This window comes from Cucurbita pepo, chromosome LG19 (assembly GCF_002806865.2).
Source record: "Cucurbita pepo subsp. pepo cultivar mu-cu-16 chromosome LG19, ASM280686v2, whole genome shotgun sequence".
In the NCBI taxonomy this organism is placed as follows: Eukaryota; Viridiplantae; Streptophyta; class Magnoliopsida; order Cucurbitales; family Cucurbitaceae; genus Cucurbita; species Cucurbita pepo.
In genome coordinates this window covers 7,452,645-7,473,615 of record NC_036656.1, presented here as the reverse complement: position 1 = coordinate 7,473,615, position 20,971 = coordinate 7,452,645, and the positions used below count along the sequence as shown (strand labels likewise).

The 20,971-nt window shown below is 37.2% G+C and overlaps 2 protein-coding genes across 2 annotated transcripts; both read right to left on the bottom strand.

Annotated features, from left to right (window-relative positions):
- Window positions 1-973: 973 nt before the first annotated feature.
- Window positions 974-3,067, bottom strand: LOC111782281 (suppressor protein SRP40-like). Its single transcript, XM_023663132.1, has 6 exons — window positions 2,933-3,067; window positions 2,070-2,362; window positions 1,782-2,004; window positions 1,645-1,691; window positions 1,405-1,523; window positions 974-1,319 (listed from the first exon to the last, which is right to left on the bottom strand). The coding sequence occupies exons 1-5, from the start codon at window positions 3,018-3,020 to the stop codon at window positions 1,431-1,433; spliced, it is 744 nt and encodes a 247-aa protein (XP_023518900.1). The 5' UTR covers window positions 3,021-3,067; the 3' UTR covers window positions 974-1,319; window positions 1,405-1,430.
- Window positions 3,068-4,169: 1,102 nt separating this feature from the next.
- On the bottom strand, window positions 4,170-20,769 carry LOC111781709. The gene is made up of 30 exons (XM_023662397.1): window positions 20,277-20,769; window positions 19,632-20,204; window positions 19,283-19,547; window positions 18,377-18,657; window positions 17,456-17,703; window positions 17,050-17,374; window positions 16,724-16,973; window positions 15,715-15,769; window positions 14,357-14,591; window positions 13,646-13,700; window positions 13,309-13,484; window positions 13,139-13,219; window positions 11,490-11,544; window positions 11,153-11,328; window positions 10,842-11,063; window positions 10,514-10,752; window positions 9,896-10,421; window positions 9,588-9,752; window positions 9,527-9,553; window positions 8,816-8,870; window positions 8,479-8,654; window positions 8,168-8,389; window positions 7,840-8,078; window positions 7,222-7,747; window positions 6,805-7,078; window positions 6,071-6,719; window positions 5,756-5,984; window positions 5,407-5,673; window positions 5,053-5,316; window positions 4,170-4,933 (listed from the first exon to the last, which is right to left on the bottom strand). Exons 1-30 carry the CDS (start codon window positions 20,529-20,531, stop codon window positions 4,292-4,294), a joined length of 7,752 nt encoding a protein of 2,583 aa, XP_023518165.1. The 5' UTR covers window positions 20,532-20,769; the 3' UTR covers window positions 4,170-4,291.
- Between the last annotated feature and the right edge of the window lie 202 nt (window positions 20,770-20,971).

The window sequence follows — 20,971 nt, the reverse complement described above, 5'->3', positions numbered from 1 at the left end:
CGTACCGTAGAAATCAATTATATTTATTAATTTCTGAAAATAAAGTTACAATTTTAATTCCTATATTTTAGCGGTGGTAATATTAAATTTTCATTATCACCGTAGAAATCTATTAAAATATTAAAATAACATATTTATTATGGCTACTTCTCTAAAAAAAAAAAGTAATATTGTAATTTTATTTAGAGAATATAAATATTTTTTTTATAACTAAGCCTATTTTTCCACACATATTTTAGTGTTGGTGCTTTTAAACAAATCACCCTCTAATTCTTAATATTACAAGTTTTAATAGAAAAAAGAATGGTTAGATTCAACTTCTCGTCGTAAATTAGAACGTTTTAACTCATAAAAGTCGTTCAAGTTGAGTCAGTAGTACAAGTAACGATGTGCAATGCACGGCTTCCCCAAAAAAGCATCGTACCAATGGAGATAGTATTATAAACTCATGATCATTCCCTAAATCAGCTGATGTGGGACTTTCATCATCAACACCACCCTCAAACAAAGTACGCCTCCTCTTAATCAAGGCTCGACTCCTTTGGAGTCTAGAAATCTTTTGCTATGCCTTCAAGGAGGTTTGACTCCTTTTCTTTTGGAGTCCTTTGTTCGACATTTGAGGATTTACGAATCTATTGACACAATTAAGTTTCAGATATGACTTTGATACCATGTCAAATGAACACGACTCTCCACAATGGTATGACATTGTCCAGTTTGAACATAAGCTCTCATGGCTTTGCTTTGAGTTTCTGGAGATAGTATTTGCTTTGAGTTTCTGGAGATAGTATTGGAGATAGTATTTGATTAACTGATGTGATGCCGGATGAAGTAGAAACAGTAATACGAGAATAAAATTTCAGTGACTTTGATCTCATTTGATCCATAACAGTACGCACACGTTTTTGGAAACGAGCAGAAAACGATGAAAAAGTGATCTAATCGAACACGAAGTCGATGGAAAAACGTTGCATAACAAACTTGAGAGAGATAGAGAATTCATTCAGCCAAGCAATATCAGATGTCATATGAATACGAAAGGAAGATGATGGCTGATTATCAACATAATTGAAACAGTAATGAATTGTTTTGTGAAATCAAGAACACTGTGCTCCAACAAAAGAAAACTCACTGTAAGACAAAACACATGTAGCAAGGGAATGTCATCAGGTTGCTAGCTCTATAAATCCATGAACATGATCTACCTTAGCCTCAGCCTCATCAAGTTTGATGACTATTTTATCGTGCTCTCGTAAAGGCTCTCGTAAAGGTCGATCCTTGCTTAAACCTTCAACCGTTCTGCGAAGACTTCTTTGTCACTGCCCCAACATAAAACAAATCATCTGAGTACAACTTAATATCGCACAACATAATTGTCGATAAATAGAACGGTCAGGTTCTAACCCAATATATAGAAACCGTGCGCTGAACTATCGGTTCGAGCCAGTAAATACATCACACAAACCACAGCAACTCAACCATGATGTTCTTTGTGGCACTGGTGGCCTCGATTCAATCAATGGCTGCACAAGGAAAACAAAAGCCTCATTTCTCAAGGAACAGTTAACAAATGATGTGCTACTATGTGTCACGGTCATGCTCGTGCGATTGTCCTATATAGCAATAACATGAACTCAAAATAACCTGATCTTCAGCTTCAGGTTTGAAATTTTCTGGACTTTCAGCGTGTGCTGCAACGTTATTAGATTCAGTCACACAAACTAATAATTTAGAAGCAAATTCATAGGCATCAGAAAAAAAGCCCTCATAAACCGATCAACCTGATAAATCTAAATCTCCATCTTCATTTGGCTTTGATGATTGTTCCTTTGTAGCTGTCTCCAACTTTTTCGAAGCGATCATATCAGGTATGGAACTATTTTCAGCAAATGCATTTTCGACAATGCTGATAGTTCCTTCAGATGCCGATACCCCTGGCATAGCCGAGTTAGCTATAGAGGCAGCAGTCGACGAGACCAAATCGCTGGTCTTCCCATCCAGTTCCTATCCATTCATCTTGTAAGTTTCTAGTGATGAAAACAAATCCATTTATCAAATTAGATTCATACCTCTCGTTTCTTTGTTGAATCTATAGACTCGTCATCTGAACTGCTACTCCTACTGCTGCTGCTGCTGCTGCTACGATCATCGTCACGAGAACCCTTGTCTGATTCATTCTGAACAGTATCATTTTTTGTCTCCGATGTCAGTCCCCCTTTCTGGTTTGTCTCTACATTGCTCAGGCCTCCCCCAGCGTTTGATGAGCTGCTCTCTTCTATTTCCTTATTCCCTTCACCAAATGGATTGGTGTGGCTTGGGTTATTCTGAGAAGCAGAATCACGGTTCTTAACACCCTCCTTTCCTGGCATCGGAAAATTCTAATCAGAATAAATCAAAACAGAATTATGTAAATCACGAGATGAAAAAAAGGGTAAATCTATTTCGAAGAGCTTTGTACGTATGAGACAATGAAGCAGCTCGCAGTAATCTAATTCAAGCCAAATCGCTCTCCAAAACAATCAAAGAACTTTAGTTTAAGATATCCCAAGAGTAACAGAAACAGAAATTCAACCCAACAATTTCAACCGGAAGATCGCGATTGATTAACGGAGAAGCGAGATGAATTCAATTAATCATTAAAAAACGAGTGAACTTTGGAATGAAGCGTCCCAAGGGGGAAAATTCAAATTAATAAACACGGAACGGAAAGAAACGCTGACATTTGATTCTAGCAACAAAACAACAACAAAATCGATAGGAGGGGGGAGATTCAAATTACAAGGGTTCGAATCAAAACCAAATCTAATCAAATCCGATCCGAAAAGCAAGAACGAGGCATCACGAGCAAAAACCACTTCAGAAATTACATAATATTAGAGCGAGTGGACGAGGATCGAATCGAAGGGCGAAGAAGAGAGGGGGGGGAGTGTACCTTGAGAAGTGTTGGAAGAGGGATTGATATGCGCTTCCAATACCTTCTTTTTCTTGGCTGCTTTTCGTCTCTTAGCACCTGACGGCATGATGATCGAAGAAGAAGGCAAAGGAGGAGGAGGAGGAGGAGGAGATGTGGGAGAATATGCATAATGATTCATTGTGGGATCCTTAGGGTACTCATTGGGTAACACTATTTTTCTTTTTTATTTTCTTTTTTTTAATTAAAAAATTAGAAAAATTACACGTCATTTTCACAATAATATGAATTGGGTTGTTTNTGTGTGTATTCCCTTGGCTTGGTTTGGGGGTTGGCAGAGGATGTTATATTGAATGATGAGAGGAAAGCGTTATAAAAATAGGATATGGCGGGGAGGAAGGACAGGTGGGTGTGGGCTCCTGCGGATCACCATCTGGAACTTCCCTCACTAAATTTGCTCACCCCTTCCCCCAACCTTCAAAATCATTAAATAAATATATATTCCATTTTTATCCCTCTAGTTTTACAACTTTGCTTGGTCACTTTTTCATTAAAAAACGGTCAGGTAATTTTAATGATTACATTTCCAATACTCTTTCAAAAATATATTTTATATTTAAATTATAAAATAACAAAATATATCTTTTTGTAATGTTTTCAAAGTATGAACTTTTTGAGTCTTTCTAAGTACCAAGTACACAACTCCATTCTCCAAGATAATTATAATAAATAATAATAATAATAATAATATATGGTTTGAATTTGGGGCCTAAGGGGAACCTAATCATTCCTTCATATATTATTATTTTCTCGTTAATTATTATATATATATATATATATGGTTGAATATTATGATAAAAGTGAAGCCTTACCGACAGCTGTCAATGTCATGCATTATTCAAATAACGGCTAAATGCTAGTGACATAAATAAGTTACAAAAAAATTAAATTATAAAACGAAGTACAGCTAGGCAAATTTGTTGGCAAGTAAAGCTCTCAAATATAATTATATAAAAATGTCATTAAAATTCTTCAATACCAAATTGGAAAAAATATTTGAAAAAAATCAAGCAAATTGTTGAATTAATTCTACCTCCACAATGCTACAGATATATATATATTTTTTTTTTTTAATTTTGGAAAAAAATATAAACATAAATGGATAGAGATTGGAGACTGGAGAGGAATATTATAAGTCATCTAAATTTATAATGATAAATGTGACTATCAATTAAAAAAACGGTATAATATGGGGAGGAATTTAAAATTTTAAAATTATATAAAAAATAATAAATGTGTCAAAAAAATGATTTAAGATCCTGTACTGGATCATCTAAATCTGTGTAGAAGTGATTTTTTAGTTTCATCCTTCTTCTAAAGTTATGAACTTTTATGGAGTGCGACTAAGGACGCATAAGCCCCATTATTGATCTTCATCAGCACATCATGGCTGCCTTTCTCTGCAATCACACCATTTTTTACTACAGCAATGATGTCAGCCCCTCTAATGGTGGTGAGGCGATGGGCCACAACGACCGTGGTTCTGTTAACCATTACTCTATCTAATGCATCTTGTACTACGCGCTCGGACTCGGCATCGAGTGCACTCGTGGCCTCGTCCAGCAAAAGAATTTTTGGGTCCTTTAGTATGGCTCTAGCAATGGCTATCCTCTGTTTCTGGCCTCCTGATAACTGAACTCCTCTTTCTCCTACTGAGGTTTCATAGCCACCAGGCAATGAAGAGATGAAATTATGTGCATTGGCTGCTTTTGCTGCTCCGACTATCTCTTCCTCGCTTGCATTTCCTGGTTTTCCATAAGCTATGTTGGAGCGAATTGTTTCATTGAACAACATTGGCTCTTGGCTGACCAATCCCATTTGCTGCCTCAGCCAGCTTAGTTTGAACTTGAAAATTTCCACCCCGTCCAGAAGAGCGCGGCCGGAGTCCGGGTCGTAAAACCTTTCTATCAGACTGATTACTGTCGACTTCCCGCTGCCACTTTCACCCACCAATGCAACAGTCTGCACGAGAGAATATTCTTAGAAGAACAGACAGAAAGCAGGATTCTCGAATTGCAAGCTGTTAAACCGAAGTTTGGTGAAACTTTTTGAATTAGATTATGTTTTAATATCGTTTTTACCTTTCCTGAAGGGATTCTTAAGCATAAATCTCGGAAAATTTGAATATCTGGTCTTGTTGGATACTTGAAGCTAACATGTTCAAAATCGATATTGCCAGTTACAGTGGCAAGTGTCTCGCCTTCGGTGTTGCTTGAGTCGATCTTAGGCTGGCTGTCGAGTATTTCAAATATAGAAGCTGCGGAATCCTTGGCTTTGGTGCTATCAGGAGCCAAGGCAGTGGCTTGGGAAACACCCATGGCAGAAATTGTAAGAGAGAAAAAAACCTGCAGCAGCAAATGGAGAACATTCAGATTAGTGATTGATTCTAAATGGAAGTGGAGAAAAGAAAAACATGGTATTGTTTATCATTTAACCTTGAAGACTTCCGGAAATGTTGCCTTGCCATGCTTCACTAGAATGGATCCGATGTAGAAGCAAAAAGCATTTGTGCAGAAGAGGGCAAAGAAAGAAAAGCCAAACCCGGCGCCACTGACGAGTCCTAGGCGAATTCCGTTTTTGACTGGATTTTCACATTTCTTTTCATATAAATCCATCACCTTCTTCTCAGAGCAAAATGATGCAACAGTTCTGATGCTGCCAACCGCATCGTTAGCGACCTGACTAGCTTCTTCATACATGACCTGTATTGCATCAGAGTTCGCATTAGCTTAAGAATTGCATTTCATCAATTGACGAAAGAATAGGTGGATCAGACAAGCAAACCTTGGCATCTGCACTGAACCCGCTCGTGAACTTGGTCTGGAGGTAACCTTGTACAAGCAACAAAGGCGACACGGCTAGAATCACGAAAGCTAATATCCAGTTAGCTGAGAATGCTATGATTAACCCAGCTGTGATGGTTGCAATGTTCTGGACTACTAAGGCCAAGGCATCCCCTACAAGTCCTCTAACTGTGGCAGCATCAGTGGACAACCTTGCACCAATTGCGCCACTGAAATATAGGAAGGAGCTTAGCTTATTAAGAGTTAATGATGAGATAAAGATGTTAATGCAGCGATTTCGAAGTTCTGAACTGACCTTGTGTTTGCAGGATCATCAAAATAGCTAATCTGTTGGTGGACAATCTTTTCAAATGTCAAAGACCGAATCCGTTCGATTAACTTTCCGCCTACAATTCCAAAAAGGAAATTCTGTGTAGGTGCAGCAAAGAATATGAGACATCCTAGACCAAGATACACAAGTGCCCAATACTTGGATTCTTTCTCAAGCTGGCTTGCGGGTTTATAAAACATTCCAATGGCACTTGAGAGTAAAAGGCCAAATATAGGAAAAACTATGCCACTCAATACTGCTGCGATGGATCCAAGGAGCAAAACTGGAATTTCAGGCTTATTCAAGGCTGCCAATCGTTTCAATGGAACACTTTTACGCTTTTTCAGATCAATGTCTGCTCTTTCTGGTCCGTCCTCATCGATTTCTTGATCTTGGATATGAACTGAACCCGGAATGCCAAAGTTGATAGTGAATGAAGGCCGACTAATTGATGAACCCCTACTTACGGATCTCCTCATTGATGTTTTCGTACTATCAAGACTGTCCATTCTATTGTCTACATCAACTGTATCATTGGTTAGGTTAGTTGCTGTCTCTGCTGTAGTTCCTTCTTGCAGACGGATTAGCTGGGAATAAGCTCCATCAGGATTTTCGATCAGTTCATCATGTGTTCCTAAATTTCAAATTTTGTTCACTTTATTAACTACATTGTAAACCTTAGGAATGGAAATCTCAAATTAGTTGATTCTGAAGCAAACCTTTCTCAAGAAGTTTCCCTTGATGCACCACTGCTATAGTGTCAGCATTCCTTATAGTTGTCAAGCGATGTGCAACAACCACGGTAGTCCGATTGTCCATCACTCTTACAAGTGCTTCTTGAACAATACGCTCTGATTCTGTATCTAAAGCACTAGTTGCTTCATCAAGGAGCAGAATCCTGGGATCTTTCAAAATGGCCCTTGAAATGGCAATTCTTTGCTTCTGTCCACCTGATAGCTGGGTCCCATGCTCGCCTACCATCGTATCAAGCCCCTTCGGAATAAAATGCAGACTTGTTAAAACTTTAGTAACAAAGCTTTTGAGATTCAAGAAAGAGAAGGAAATTAGCCAGAAACTTGCAATCAGAAACATAGCATAAAGAATAAAGTGGACGACGACTACAGTTTGAGGTTTACCAAAGGCAGCTTGTCAATGAACTTTGCAGCATTGGCAAGCTCAGTTGCTGCTCTGATCTCTTCTTCTGTCGCATTTTCTTTCCCGTACAGTATATTCTCCTTTATAGTAGTTGCAAAGAGAATAGGTTCTTGGCTAACAAGACCAATTTTTTCCCTTATCCATCTAAGCTTTAAGTTCTTCAAATTCACTCCATCTATAAGTACTTCACCAGAATCCGGATCATAGAATCTTTCAAGTAAACTGATAACTGTTGACTTTCCGCTTCCACTATGTCCAACAAGTGCAGCAGTTGTTCCACGGTGAACAAACAACGAGAATCCTGAAAAAATCTGCACATCTGGCCGAGCAGGGTACCTGAAGTAGACATCCTTAAGTTCAATGTCACCTTGTATGTCTTCCAGCGTTATACCACTGGCATCATAGGAATCAATTTTTGGTTCTCGTTTGATTGTCTCAAACATTTTGTAGGCTGCAGCCTGTCCTGAAGCAAATGCATTGACCACTGGTGATGTCTGCCCCAATGACCTAATGACCAGAAAAATGTTGATGAATTTTCCATTGATAAGAAAAAGTGGCTGCAAGACAGTCATTCAGCTGAAATGAAAATTTCAACTTACATTCCACCAGTCATAATTGCAAAGATAACATTGATGACTTGTCCACCATTGTATCCCTTCTCAATGATAAGCTTGGATCCATACCATACAGCAAGCCCATAGGTGCCAAAGACAATTAGCAATATTAGGCCGAGTCCTAAACCCGAGGCGAGTCCTTGTTTAACTGTTGACTTGTAGGCTATTTTCAGCTTGGCATTGTATTTCTCAATAGCTTGCTTCTCCCCAGTATAGGATGCTACCTTGAATAATTAAAAAGAACAATACATACAAGTGAATTACAGATTACAGAAAGATAGCTTAAGATTCAAGAGAATGAACTTAATCTTACTGTTCTAATAGCCCCAACTGTTTGTTCTACGACATTCCCTGCTTCAGCATAAGCAATCTGTCCACGGCTTGACATTCTAGACATGATCAGTGATGCGGCACCACCAGCAGCTACAATTGCAGGAATGCAGGAGAGCAAAACCACAGCAAGAAGCCATCCCTTCATGAAAGCAACCGCAAAACCACCGAGGAAAGTTGATAGTAACTGTATGAACTTCCCCACCTATCAAACAATCAAAATTATGATACTAAATTTGGTGAGTATAGAAATAGAACCGAATAGAAGTCATTTGGTAAAAGAAGAACACATACCTTTTCTCCCATGGCATCTTGTATCAAAATGGTGTCTCCAGACATTCGACCAATAACTTCTCCAGTTGTAGTTTCAGTGTCAAAGAATGTAATGTCCTGTCTTAGTATTGTTTTCAAATACAATGCTCGAATACGTGCTGCCTGTCTTTCTCCTGTTACCATCCAACATGCAACCTCTGCAATTGATTGTTTTCAAATATCCATTAACACCATGAACAGTGCTTAAGCTCTATGTCTAAGCTCAAACCAACATTTAGAACGTCTTCCTTAGACTAAAAGAGGAAGAAGACAATCTAAAACAGAATATCACAGATGAAAAACATTTGTTGTAACTTACGTAGGAACGAAGCAATTCCAGTGCCAATTCCCAGGAACACGAAGTCTAAAGAAATCTGGAAGCCAAAAAGATTAAAAGGTAAATATATACAGTAAGATTTATATATATTTTTTTTTTTTGGTTTTTTCCTGTACAGAAAGAAAACAAAAAAAAAAAAAACAAGAGAAGGTATGAAATCTCTGGGGCTTAAAGAACAAAGCAAGAACTTGTTGGATTGAGAAAAAGAGATCATGAGAGACAAGTGTTTATCACTAAAGTAAATTACTGGACCAATGAACCGACAACACATGACTTATCATATCACATGAACCTGAACAACACAGAATCTAGACCAAGTCAATCCACTCCAGCATTTACGTTTCTTTTACGGGATAAATTATCTGTACCCGAACAATTACAAGATATTAAGGCATATTTGAGGATTCTTTTTTAAGTATAGGAATCAAATTTTGTTCTCTAAAACGATTGGATTGAATTAATTGAGGATCAGAAATTCACAAATATTAGTTTCGTAACGGAAACACATTCATCGATAATCGTGGAAGAAAGCTTCCACAACAAAGTAACTCCAAATATATATACAAAAAAGTTACTAATAGTTTGAGGAGGTTGAAAACGTATTACTAATAAAAGATCAGGCGAAATAAGGAACTAGGCTTGGAGCAGGAATCTGTGTATTAAAATATAAAATAAAATAAAACACCGAGGCACCTTGGAAACTTGAGCGACAACATCAGACTGATCNGGTAGTCCGATTGTCCATCACTCTTACAAGTGCTTCTTGAACAATACGCTCTGATTCTGTATCTAAAGCACTAGTTGCTTCATCAAGGAGCAGAATCCTGGGATCTTTCAAAATGGCCCTTGAAATGGCAATTCTTTGCTTCTGTCCACCTGATAGCTGGGTCCCATGCTCGCCTACCATCGTATCAAGCCCCTTCGGAATAAAATGCAGACTTGTTAAAACTTTAGTAACAAAGCTTTTGAGATTCAAGAAAGAGAAGGAAATTAGCCAGAAACTTGCAATCAGAAACATAGCATAAAGAATAAAGTGGACGACGACTACAGTTTGAGGTTTACCAAAGGCAGCTTGTCAATGAACTTTGCAGCATTGGCAAGCTCAGTTGCTGCTCTGATCTCTTCTTCTGTCGCATTTTCTTTCCCGTACAGTATATTCTCCTTTATAGTAGTTGCAAAGAGAATAGGTTCTTGGCTAACAAGACCAATTTTTTCCCTTATCCATCTAAGCTTTAAGTTCTTCAAATTCACTCCATCTATAAGTACTTCACCAGAATCCGGATCATAGAATCTTTCAAGTAAACTGATAACTGTTGACTTTCCGCTTCCACTATGTCCAACAAGTGCAGCAGTTGTTCCACGGTGAACAAACAACGAGAATCCTGAAAAAATCTGCACATCTGGCCGAGCAGGGTACCTGAAGTAGACATCCTTAAGTTCAATGTCACCTTGTATGTCTTCCAGCGTTATACCACTGGCATCATAGGAATCAATTTTTGGTTCTCGTTTGATTGTCTCAAACATTTTGTAGGCTGCAGCCTGTCCTGAAGCAAATGCATTGACCACTGGTGATGTCTGCCCCAATGACCTAATGACCAGAAAAATGTTGATGAATTTTCCATTGATAAGAAAAAGTGGCTGCAAGACAGTCATTCAGCTGAAATGAAAATTTCAACTTACATTCCACCAGTCATAATTGCAAAGATAACATTGATGACTTGTCCACCATTGTATCCCTTCTCAATGATAAGCTTGGATCCATACCATACAGCAAGCCCATAGGTGCCAAAGACAATTAGCAATATTAGGCCGAGTCCTAAACCCGAGGCGAGTCCTTGTTTAACTGTTGACTTGTAGGCTATTTTCAGCTTGGCATTGTATTTCTCAATAGCTTGCTTCTCCCCAGTATAGGATGCTACCTTGAATAATTAAAAAGAACAATACATACAAGTGAATTACAGATTACAGAAAGATAGCTTAAGATTCAAGAGAATGAACTTAATCTTACTGTTCTAATAGCCCCAACTGTTTGTTCTACGACATTCCCTGCTTCAGCATAAGCAATCTGTCCACGGCTTGACATTCTAGACATGATCAGTGATGCGGCACCACCAGCAGCTACAATTGCAGGAATGCAGGAGAGCAAAACCACAGCAAGAAGCCATCCCTTCATGAAAGCAACCGCAAAACCACCGAGGAAAGTTGATAGTAACTGTATGAACTTCCCCACCTATCAAACAATCAAAATTATGATACTAAATTTGGTGAGTATAGAAATAGAACCGAATAGAAGTCATTTGGTAAAAGAAGAACACATACCTTTTCTCCCATGGCATCTTGTATCAAAATGGTGTCTCCAGACATTCGACCAATAACTTCTCCAGTTGTAGTTTCAGTGTCAAAGAATGTAATGTCCTGTCTTAGTATTGTTTTCAAATACAATGCTCGAATACGTGCTGCCTGTCTTTCTCCTGTTACCATCCAACATGCAACCTCTGCAATTGATTGTTTTCAAATATCCATTAACACCATGAACAGTGCTTAAGCTCTATGTCTAAGCTCAAACCAACATTTAGAACGTCTTCCTTAGACTAAAAGAGGAAGAAGACAATCTAAAACAGAATATCACAGATGAAAAACATTTGTTGTAACTTACGTAGGAACGAAGCAATTCCAGTGCCAATTCCCAGGAACACGAAGTCTAAAGAAATCTGGAAGCCAAAAAGATTAAAAGGTAAATATATACAGTAAGATTTATATATATTTTTTTTTTTTGGTTTTTTCCTGTACAGAAAGAAAACAAAAAAAAAAAAAACAAGAGAAGGTATGAAATCTCTGGGGCTTAAAGAACAAAGCAAGAACTTGTTGGATTGAGAAAAAGAGATCATGAGAGACAAGTGTTTATCACTAAAGTAAATTACTGGACCAATGAACCGACAACACATGACTTATCATATCACATGAACCTGAACAACACAGAATCTAGACCAAGTCAATCCACTCCAGCATTTACGTTTCTTTTACGGGATAAATTATCTGTACCCGAACAATTACAAGATATTAAGGCATATTTGAGGATTCTTTTTTAAGTATAGGAATCAAATTTTGTTCTCTAAAACGATTGGATTGAATTAATTGAGGATCAGAAATTCACAAATATTAGTTTCGTAACGGAAACACATTCATCGATAATCGTGGAAGAAAGCTTCCACAACAAAGTAACTCCAAATATATATACAAAAAAGTTACTAATAGTTTGAGGAGGTTGAAAACGTATTACTAATAAAAGATCAGGCGAAATAAGGAACTAGGCTTGGAGCAGGAATCTGTGTATTAAAATATAAAATAAAATAAAACACCGAGGCACCTTGGAAACTTGAGCGACAACATCAGACTGATCGGAGGAGCCAAAGGAGTTGATCATCTTGCCGAAAATAAGCGTCATGATTGGCTGAGAGATACCATTAGCGATGGCGCAGACGGTGCCGAGTGTCATCAACATAACGTCGAACCGATCGGCGAATGTGAAGAGTTTATAGAAAGGGACCTTCTGACCGTCTCGTCCATTCCGAGGACCCGGCGGCAAGTCGGTAGGGGTGTCGCTGCCGTCCATGGCGGTTCAAGTGGGTGCAAAAGCAGGAGAAGAGATTAAAGGAAAAGGCAACAGGAGTGTGTTAAAGAGGGTAATCAAACGTAACGTGAAAGAGGATTCAAGATTGATGAAGAAAAATGAAATTTGAGAAACAAGATTGCGGGATTAAATATTACTGAGGATTGAATTTAAAGAACAACAATGGCATCCATTTCTGTTCCTTGAAAAATTCGGAAACATCTGAAGGCGCTACAGTGAGATTCATGTGAGCGAAAATATGGGAAGGAATTATAATCTCATGAACTGAAATCACGATTCCACGTATGCCTTCTTCTAGAAACATTGTATTTAGTATAGTTATTTATTTATTTCCTATTTTGTAGAATATAAACGTTATTGCCTTTTAAATTATATTAAATAGGGAACTTGAAACTTATAAAATAAATAATGCTTCTAGAAATTAACACGTGGGTGTTTTCCTTTAATTTTTTTTTTTTTTTTAAATTAAAATTTTCATTTATATCTAATAAACACTCAAAATAATGAGTGAACTTTCCAAAATAAACAATCAAAATAATGAGTGAAGTTACCAAAATAAAATTAAAATATAATAAAGAAAGAAACACAATTTCATTCCTCTCAATTAATTTCACTCCATAAAAGCCTACCCTCTTTTTTTTTTTTTTTTTTTTTTTTTANCAGGAGAGCAAAACCACAGCAAGAAGCCATCCCTTCATGAAAGCAACCGCAAAACCACCGAGGAAAGTTGATAGTAACTGTATGAACTTCCCCACCTATCAAACAATCAAAATTATGATACTAAATTTGGTGAGTATAGAAATAGAACCGAATAGAAGTCATTTGGTAAAAGAAGAACACATACCTTTTCTCCCATGGCATCTTGTATCAAAATGGTGTCTCCAGACATTCGACCAATAACTTCTCCAGTTGTAGTTTCAGTGTCAAAGAATGTAATGTCCTGTCTTAGTATTGTTTTCAAATACAATGCTCGAATACGTGCTGCCTGTCTTTCTCCTGTTACCATCCAACATGCAACCTCTGCAATTGATTGTTTTCAAATATCCATTAACACCATGAACAGTGCTTAAGCTCTATGTCTAAGCTCAAACCAACATTTAGAACGTCTTCCTTAGACTAAAAGAGGAAGAAGACAATCTAAAACAGAATATCACAGATGAAAAACATTTGTTGTAACTTACGTAGGAACGAAGCAATTCCAGTGCCAATTCCCAGGAACACGAAGTCTAAAGAAATCTGGAAGCCAAAAAGATTAAAAGGTAAATATATACAGTAAGATTTATATATATTTTTTTTTTTTGGTTTTTTCCTGTACAGAAAGAAAACAAAAAAAAAAAAAACAAGAGAAGGTATGAAATCTCTGGGGCTTAAAGAACAAAGCAAGAACTTGTTGGATTGAGAAAAAGAGATCATGAGAGACAAGTGTTTATCACTAAAGTAAATTACTGGACCAATGAACCGACAACACATGACTTATCATATCACATGAACCTGAACAACACAGAATCTAGACCAAGTCAATCCACTCCAGCATTTACGTTTCTTTTACGGGATAAATTATCTGTACCCGAACAATTACAAGATATTAAGGCATATTTGAGGATTCTTTTTTAAGTATAGGAATCAAATTTTGTTCTCTAAAACGATTGGATTGAATTAATTGAGGATCAGAAATTCACAAATATTAGTTTCGTAACGGAAACACATTCATCGATAATCGTGGAAGAAAGCTTCCACAACAAAGTAACTCCAAATATATATACAAAAAAGTTACTAATAGTTTGAGGAGGTTGAAAACGTATTACTAATAAAAGATCAGGCGAAATAAGGAACTAGGCTTGGAGCAGGAATCTGTGTATTAAAATATAAAATAAAATAAAACACCGAGGCACCTTGGAAACTTGAGCGACAACATCAGACTGATCGGAGGAGCCAAAGGAGTTGATCATCTTGCCGAAAATAAGCGTCATGATTGGCTGAGAGATACCATTAGCGATGGCGCAGACGGTGCCGAGTGTCATCAACATAACGTCGAACCGATCGGCGAATGTGAAGAGTTTATAGAAAGGGACCTTCTGACCGTCTCGTCCATTCCGAGGACCCGGCGGCAAGTCGGTAGGGGTGTCGCTGCCGTCCATGGCGGTTCAAGTGGGTGCAAAAGCAGGAGAAGAGATTAAAGGAAAAGGCAACAGGAGTGTGTTAAAGAGGGTAATCAAACGTAACGTGAAAGAGGATTCAAGATTGATGAAGAAAAATGAAATTTGAGAAACAAGATTGCGGGATTAAATATTACTGAGGATTGAATTTAAAGAACAACAATGGCATCCATTTCTGTTCCTTGAAAAATTCGGAAACATCTGAAGGCGCTACAGTGAGATTCATGTGAGCGAAAATATGGGAAGGAATTATAATCTCATGAACTGAAATCACGATTCCACGTATGCCTTCTTCTAGAAACATTGTATTTAGTATAGTTATTTATTTATTTCCTATTTTGTAGAATATAAACGTTATTGCCTTTTAAATTATATTAAATAGGGAACTTGAAACTTATAAAATAAATAATGCTTCTAGAAATTAACACGTGGGTGTTTTCCTTTAATTTTTTTTTTTTTTTTAAATTAAAATTTTCATTTATATCTAATAAACACTCAAAATAATGAGTGAACTTTCCAAAATAAACAATCAAAATAATGAGTGAAGTTACCAAAATAAAATTAAAATATAATAAAGAAAGAAACACAATTTCATTCCTCTCAATTAATTTCACTCCATAAAAGCCTACCCTCTTTTTTTTTTTTTTTTTTTTTTTTTAATATTATTATTATTATTATTATTTTATATTAGTTAATTCTTATCCATTAATATCAAATAAACTTAATAATATTTTGTAATTTCTTATAAATAATTAGAATCTTAGATACTTGTGAACTTATATATTTTTATTTTTTATTATTATCAGGTTTTCATTTTAAATTTTNTAGTTTCAGTGTCAAAGAATGTAATGTCCTGTCTTAGTATTGTTTTCAAATACAATGCTCGAATACGTGCTGCCTGTCTTTCTCCTGTTACCATCCAACATGCAACCTCTGCAATTGATTGTTTTCAAATATCCATTAACACCATGAACAGTGCTTAAGCTCTATGTCTAAGCTCAAACCAACATTTAGAACGTCTTCCTTAGACTAAAAGAGGAAGAAGACAATCTAAAACAGAATATCACAGATGAAAAACATTTGTTGTAACTTACGTAGGAACGAAGCAATTCCAGTGCCAATTCCCAGGAACACGAAGTCTAAAGAAATCTGGAAGCCAAAAAGATTGAAGTCACCAACTGCGGACCAGGACATGGAATAAGCATCGGAAGTCTTATTTTTTTTTTTTTTTTTTTTTTTTAATATTATTATTATTATTATTATTTTATATTAGTTAATTCTTATCCATTAATATCAAATAAACTTAATAATATTTTGTAATTTCTTATAAATAATTAGAATCTTAGATACTTGTGAACTTATATATTTTTATTTTTTATTATTATCAGGTTTTCATTTTAAATTTTTAATTTTTTTTTTTAATTAATTAAGATAAATTTCATCTTTCGGGATTTGCAGTCATTCAAAATAATGATCGTAAGCTTCTTAACTTGAGTTGAGTAAGCTTCAAGAGCCTCTTTGCAGCAACCACGTGAATCAACCGGCAAAGATCGACAACCAGTACTGACGGTTCAGAATCCCCATTGAAAATGATTGGCACATGTCCATGTTGTAAATTGTTACGGAGATAAATTGTCATGACTGGTTATTAAATACCATTTACTTTATAATTCTTTTTATTATTGTTCTTACTTATTTTGGTTATTAACTCATTCATAACATTAATATTCTCATTTATTTGGTTCATGCATGAAAATTAATATGGTTATATCTATATAAAGGTTTGTCTTGGAGCCATGTAAAGTCATTGTCATTTTGTATTTGCATAGTACCATTTTAATTAGGTGTGTAGTCATTGTCCTTCTATATTTGTCTAATAGCATTTGGGTTAGACGTTGAGTCATTATCATTTTGTATTTGACTAAAAGCAATCGAAAATAACTTTGTAAAAGAGACTTTACAGTATACTCAGAACTTTGCACTATACCCATGAATTCAGTGGACTCATCAGTGCACAACAGTGGTATCTAAACTCAAGACAACCTAGGACTCGATGAATTTGGTCGAGTGGTGATAGTGAGTGTCCTAACTGCAACTTACATCATTGGTTCTGCATCCTAATTTGATCAAGGTATGACTTTCCTTCTACTTTTTTAGCAAAGTAGCCTTTGAAGTACTCAACCAAAGGGACAGCTCGAAACTTTGGTGGGTTATGAGGCCCTACAACACTCTTTGCAGGGCCCAACTCCAAGCTTAGATTTGGACTGTGGAATGTTGCAACTGAAAGCCTTTCCTTTAAACAATTTGATGTCACTCTATGCTCAATGCTCTTGTATACGCCATTGCTTACAATCTGCATTAACAAACACAGCCCAAATTATGGTAACAAATTGCATCACCAACAAGCCAAAGACATGCTCATTACGTACCTCTATGATGTTACCTATGTTGACCACAAATGCATTTGGAATTGGTTTGACAGACACCCATCTCCCATCTTTCCGGATTTGCAGTCCTTCTGTTTCATTGAGTTGCAGGAGAATTGTTAGAGCATTTGCATCCGAGTGAGCGGAGAATCCGATGGCCTTATCGGGTTCGGGGCATGGTGGATAGTAGTTCATCCTCATTGACTGAACACCATCTCTAAATAGCTCCCTCATTTCTTCACCATCCATCTTCAAAGCTTCGGCTAAATGGTTCAAAATGATCATGGCTAACTTCTGAACTTCAGTTGTGTAAGCTTCAAGAGCCTCTCTGTAGCAACCATGTGAATATCAGACTTAGAAATCATGATCAAACATTTGTGTAGAACATGTCAAGAATTTGTGTAAAAACCTGAGTTTTGGTGGAAGATTATGGAATAGATGAGGCTTCCTTAGATTAGGAGGGCGAATAAGTATGTAGAACATGTCTGACCAATCAAGCTTCTGGTCCTCTGACACCACACAGAGCTGTCCAAATCCTTCTTGGTTCTCTCGGCTTTGCCAAAGCAGCTTCTTTTCTTCATAGGGAAGATTAAAGAAACTTCCAATTTCCATTCTGAATTCGTTCACCAACGACGTGGGAACTTCGTGGTTTATAATCTGCCAACAACCAAGGAATACTATCTCCATTAGTATAAGGTCTTTTAAGGAAACCAAAAGGAAAGTAACGAGAGTTTATGTTCAAAGTGGATAATATCATACCATTGTAGAGGTTTGTGATTCCTAACATGGTATCAGAGTCATATCCTTAACTTACCCATGAAAATAGAATCCTCAAATGTCGAACAAAGAAGTTGTGAGCCTCGAAGGTGTAGCAAAAAATGACTAAAGTGTGGAACAAATTGTGTACTTTGTCCGAGGACTCCAGAGGAGTCGAACCTCGGTAAAGGGGAGGCTTTTTGAGAGCTCCATAGACCTTAGGAGAGGTTCTATAGTGTACTTTGTTCGATGAGAGGATTGTTGGGAGGGACTCCCGTCATTACTAATTAAGAAGATGATCGTGAGTTTATAAGTAAATGAATACTGTCTCCATTGGTACGATGTCTTTTGGGGAAACCAAAAGCAAAGCTAGAGCTAATGCTCAAAGTAGACAATATTATACCATTGTAGAGGTTCGTGATTCCTAAAATCACCGGCCAGCAAACGCTAGATGTTCTATCGTAGTAGGGCTCATAAAATGTTCGAATTCATAACTAAATTTCAAAAACAAAAACAAACTTTTTGCAGTCCTCTTGAAAGTACTTACAAAGCTGACCGTCCACGGTTTACATACCTGGAAGAATCCCCATTCCTTACATGCAGAATGCAACTTCTCCATCTCTGCAGCAGCAAAATCTCCAATGGCCAACCGGTGAAGATCGACCACCGGTACCGACGGTTCAGAATCTTCATTGAAAACAATCGGCGGGTCCTGATCGTCACGTTCATAGCGAAGGGGAAGCTTAGAGATGGGGTGCTTGGTTAGCTCCAGAACGCTTGGCACTACGATTGATGCTCCAAAGACAACCTTCTCAGATTTGGACTCCATGAATTTGGCTGAGTGGTCACCTGCAACTTACTTCACTAGTTGCTACTCAAAAATATGTATTGGCCATGGCCACGCCCCTCATTTTCTATCCAAATTTGTATTCCTTCTATCCAAATTTGTGTGTCAGATATTGTTGGGACATGGAACAAATTTCGTAAAGATATGATAGAAATATATATAATAGAGATTTAATACAGATTTGATAAAGATACATTTGTTAGATTATATCTCGTAGGTTTAAATATTTAGTAAATTGAAACCATATATATACCTCTAGTGCTTGTACATACCTGAAGTCATCAGTCATGAAACCTTTAGCCAATATTCTTCTTTGTATTTTCTCTCTCCTGTTCTTTGTGTTCATCTTGATCGAGTGTGTGCGTTGTTGAGCGATCCTAACAATTGGTATTAGAGCTAACAACTGGTATCGATCCTAATAGATATTTCATTAGAAAAAGAAAAAGAAAGAAAGTTCGTGTGATCACAATTGAAACTTTACACGATTGAAATCTTTGATTAATACACGATTGAAATCTTTGATTAATAGTCTAACATGAACATGGCATCAAATATGTATATTCTATCAGGTTGAAGGTTCAAATCTCTCCCTTCAACTGCTTTTCATTTTATTTTGAGAAACTATCCCAAATCAACAGTCATGCGTCCCTTCATTTTGGATCCTCATACAATCAAGATATGACTTTCCATTCAGTTCCTTGGAGAAGAATCCTTTGAGGAAATCTGTGACTCCAATTCTTTTAAACAAAGCTGGACTATCTGAACTGACCAAGCTTGGAGCAGGACCTATCTCCCCATCTAACCTTGGGCTGTAAAAAATGGCCACTGAAAGCCTCTCCTTCGCTGAGTTCACGGTCACCCGGTGCTCGATGCTGCGATATATTCCATTCGTAACAATCTGAATGTTCATATTCAACGTCGAAATCTATCAGTTTTACAAGGTTTGTTGAGAATAGGTAAGAACAACAAGGAAAGCTTTTACCTCCAAAATATCTCCAATATTGACAACAAAAGCATTTGGGAGAGGCTGAACAGGAATCCACCTCCCATCCTTCCTTATTTGGAGACCTTCCATTTCATTGACTTGAAGAAGAATGGTTAAGCCAGATGCATCAGAATGGTTGTTGAGTCCAATGACTAGCTCTGGTTGAGGACATGGAGGATAGTAGTTCATTCTTGTTGACACAATTCCTCCTCCAAGCAGCTCTCTCATTTCGCAGCCTTCCATTTTCAGAGCTTTAGCCATTAAGTCCAGAAGTTTCATGGCTAGAATTTCCATCTCCAACGCATAAGCATCCAAATCATCTCTGAATGGAAGAGGGAGGTTGGGAAACAAGTGGGGTTTCCTCAAATAAGCAGGGAGGATAAACATTCCAAAGAGATCTCCCCAATTAAGCTTCTGCTCCTCAGAGAAAACAAAGCTTTGTCCAAATCCTTCGAAGTCTCCTGGCTTTTGCCAAAGCTTCCTCTTCTCTTCTAATGGAAGATTAAAGAGTGCTTCAACGCCTGATTTCATATTCTCCACCAATGCATCACTCACTCCATGGTTGATCAGCTGCACAAAGAAAATGACTTCACACAAAAGGATATAAACGGAAACTTTGAAGACGGATTAAACAGCGAGTACCTGGAAGAAACCCCAATCTTTGCAAGCAAGATGGAGCTTATGAAGTTCACAGTCCTGAGAATTGTTGGAGAACAACAGCTTGTGCAAGTCAATAACAGGGATTTGAGGTGAAGTGTCGATGAACTGGTAAGGAGGGTCTTGGTTGGGGCGAACATATCGAAGGGGAACTGTGGATGGGGAGCTTTTGGCTAACTCTTGAACGCTAGGCACCAGGAGAGAATCACCCAGCCGCAGCATCTTTGCTTCTTGCTCCATCTCTCTCTACAAACCTCCCAGTAGCTCCCTCTGTTAACAAAGCAGAATTGTATCAAGTCGGAGTTCTTTCCATGAAGCGGTCAATACTTCAATTTCAACCTTACAAAGAATAAGACAAACCTTGACTGTGTTTTGGGGAATGGATAAGCTCAAATACGTCAATATAGATGTTACAAGTTGACGGGTTGATGAACAAAATATATTAACGCTGCCATTCTTGATGGTAAAAACGAGAAAAACCCAACAATGACATAGATTTATATGCAAATTTATTTATAGTATGAAATATCAGACAATTTTGTAACTTCATATCAAGTAATAAACATAGTTTGATGTACATTGCATGTAATGTAATAACAAAAACAGCGAACAAAATGTAGAAAGTAATTTGAAACACATCAAAAGCGGGGCCTAAATCAGTGCCAAACAAGTCTCATTAT

Excerpts from the sequence above, each read along its gene's own strand:
- LOC111782281 (XM_023663132.1), bottom strand. The coding sequence starts at position 3,020 with ATGCCGTCAGGTGCTAAGAGACGAAAAGCAGCCAAGAAAAAGAAGGTA. Across the intron at positions 1,692-1,781 it reads TGGAGATTTAGATTTATCAG|CACACGCTGAAAGTCCAGAA; the intron begins GTTGATCGGTTT and ends ATAACGTTGCAG. Across the intron at positions 1,524-1,644 it reads AACCTGAAGCTGAAGATCAG|CCATTGATTGAATCGAGGCC; the intron begins GTTATTTTGAGT and ends TTCCTTGTGCAG.
- LOC111781709 (XM_023662397.1), bottom strand. The coding sequence starts at position 20,531 with ATGGAGCAAGAAGCAAAGATGCTGCGGCTGGGTGATTCTCTCCTGGTG. Across the intron at positions 17,704-18,376 it reads AGGAATGGGGATTCTTCCAG|ATTATAAACCACGAAGTTCC; the intron begins GTATGTAAACCG and ends GGTTGTTGGCAG. Across the intron at positions 10,753-10,841 it reads CAGTTGGGGCTATTAGAACA|GTAGCATCCTATACTGGGGA; the intron begins GTAAGATTAAGT and ends TAATTATTCAAG.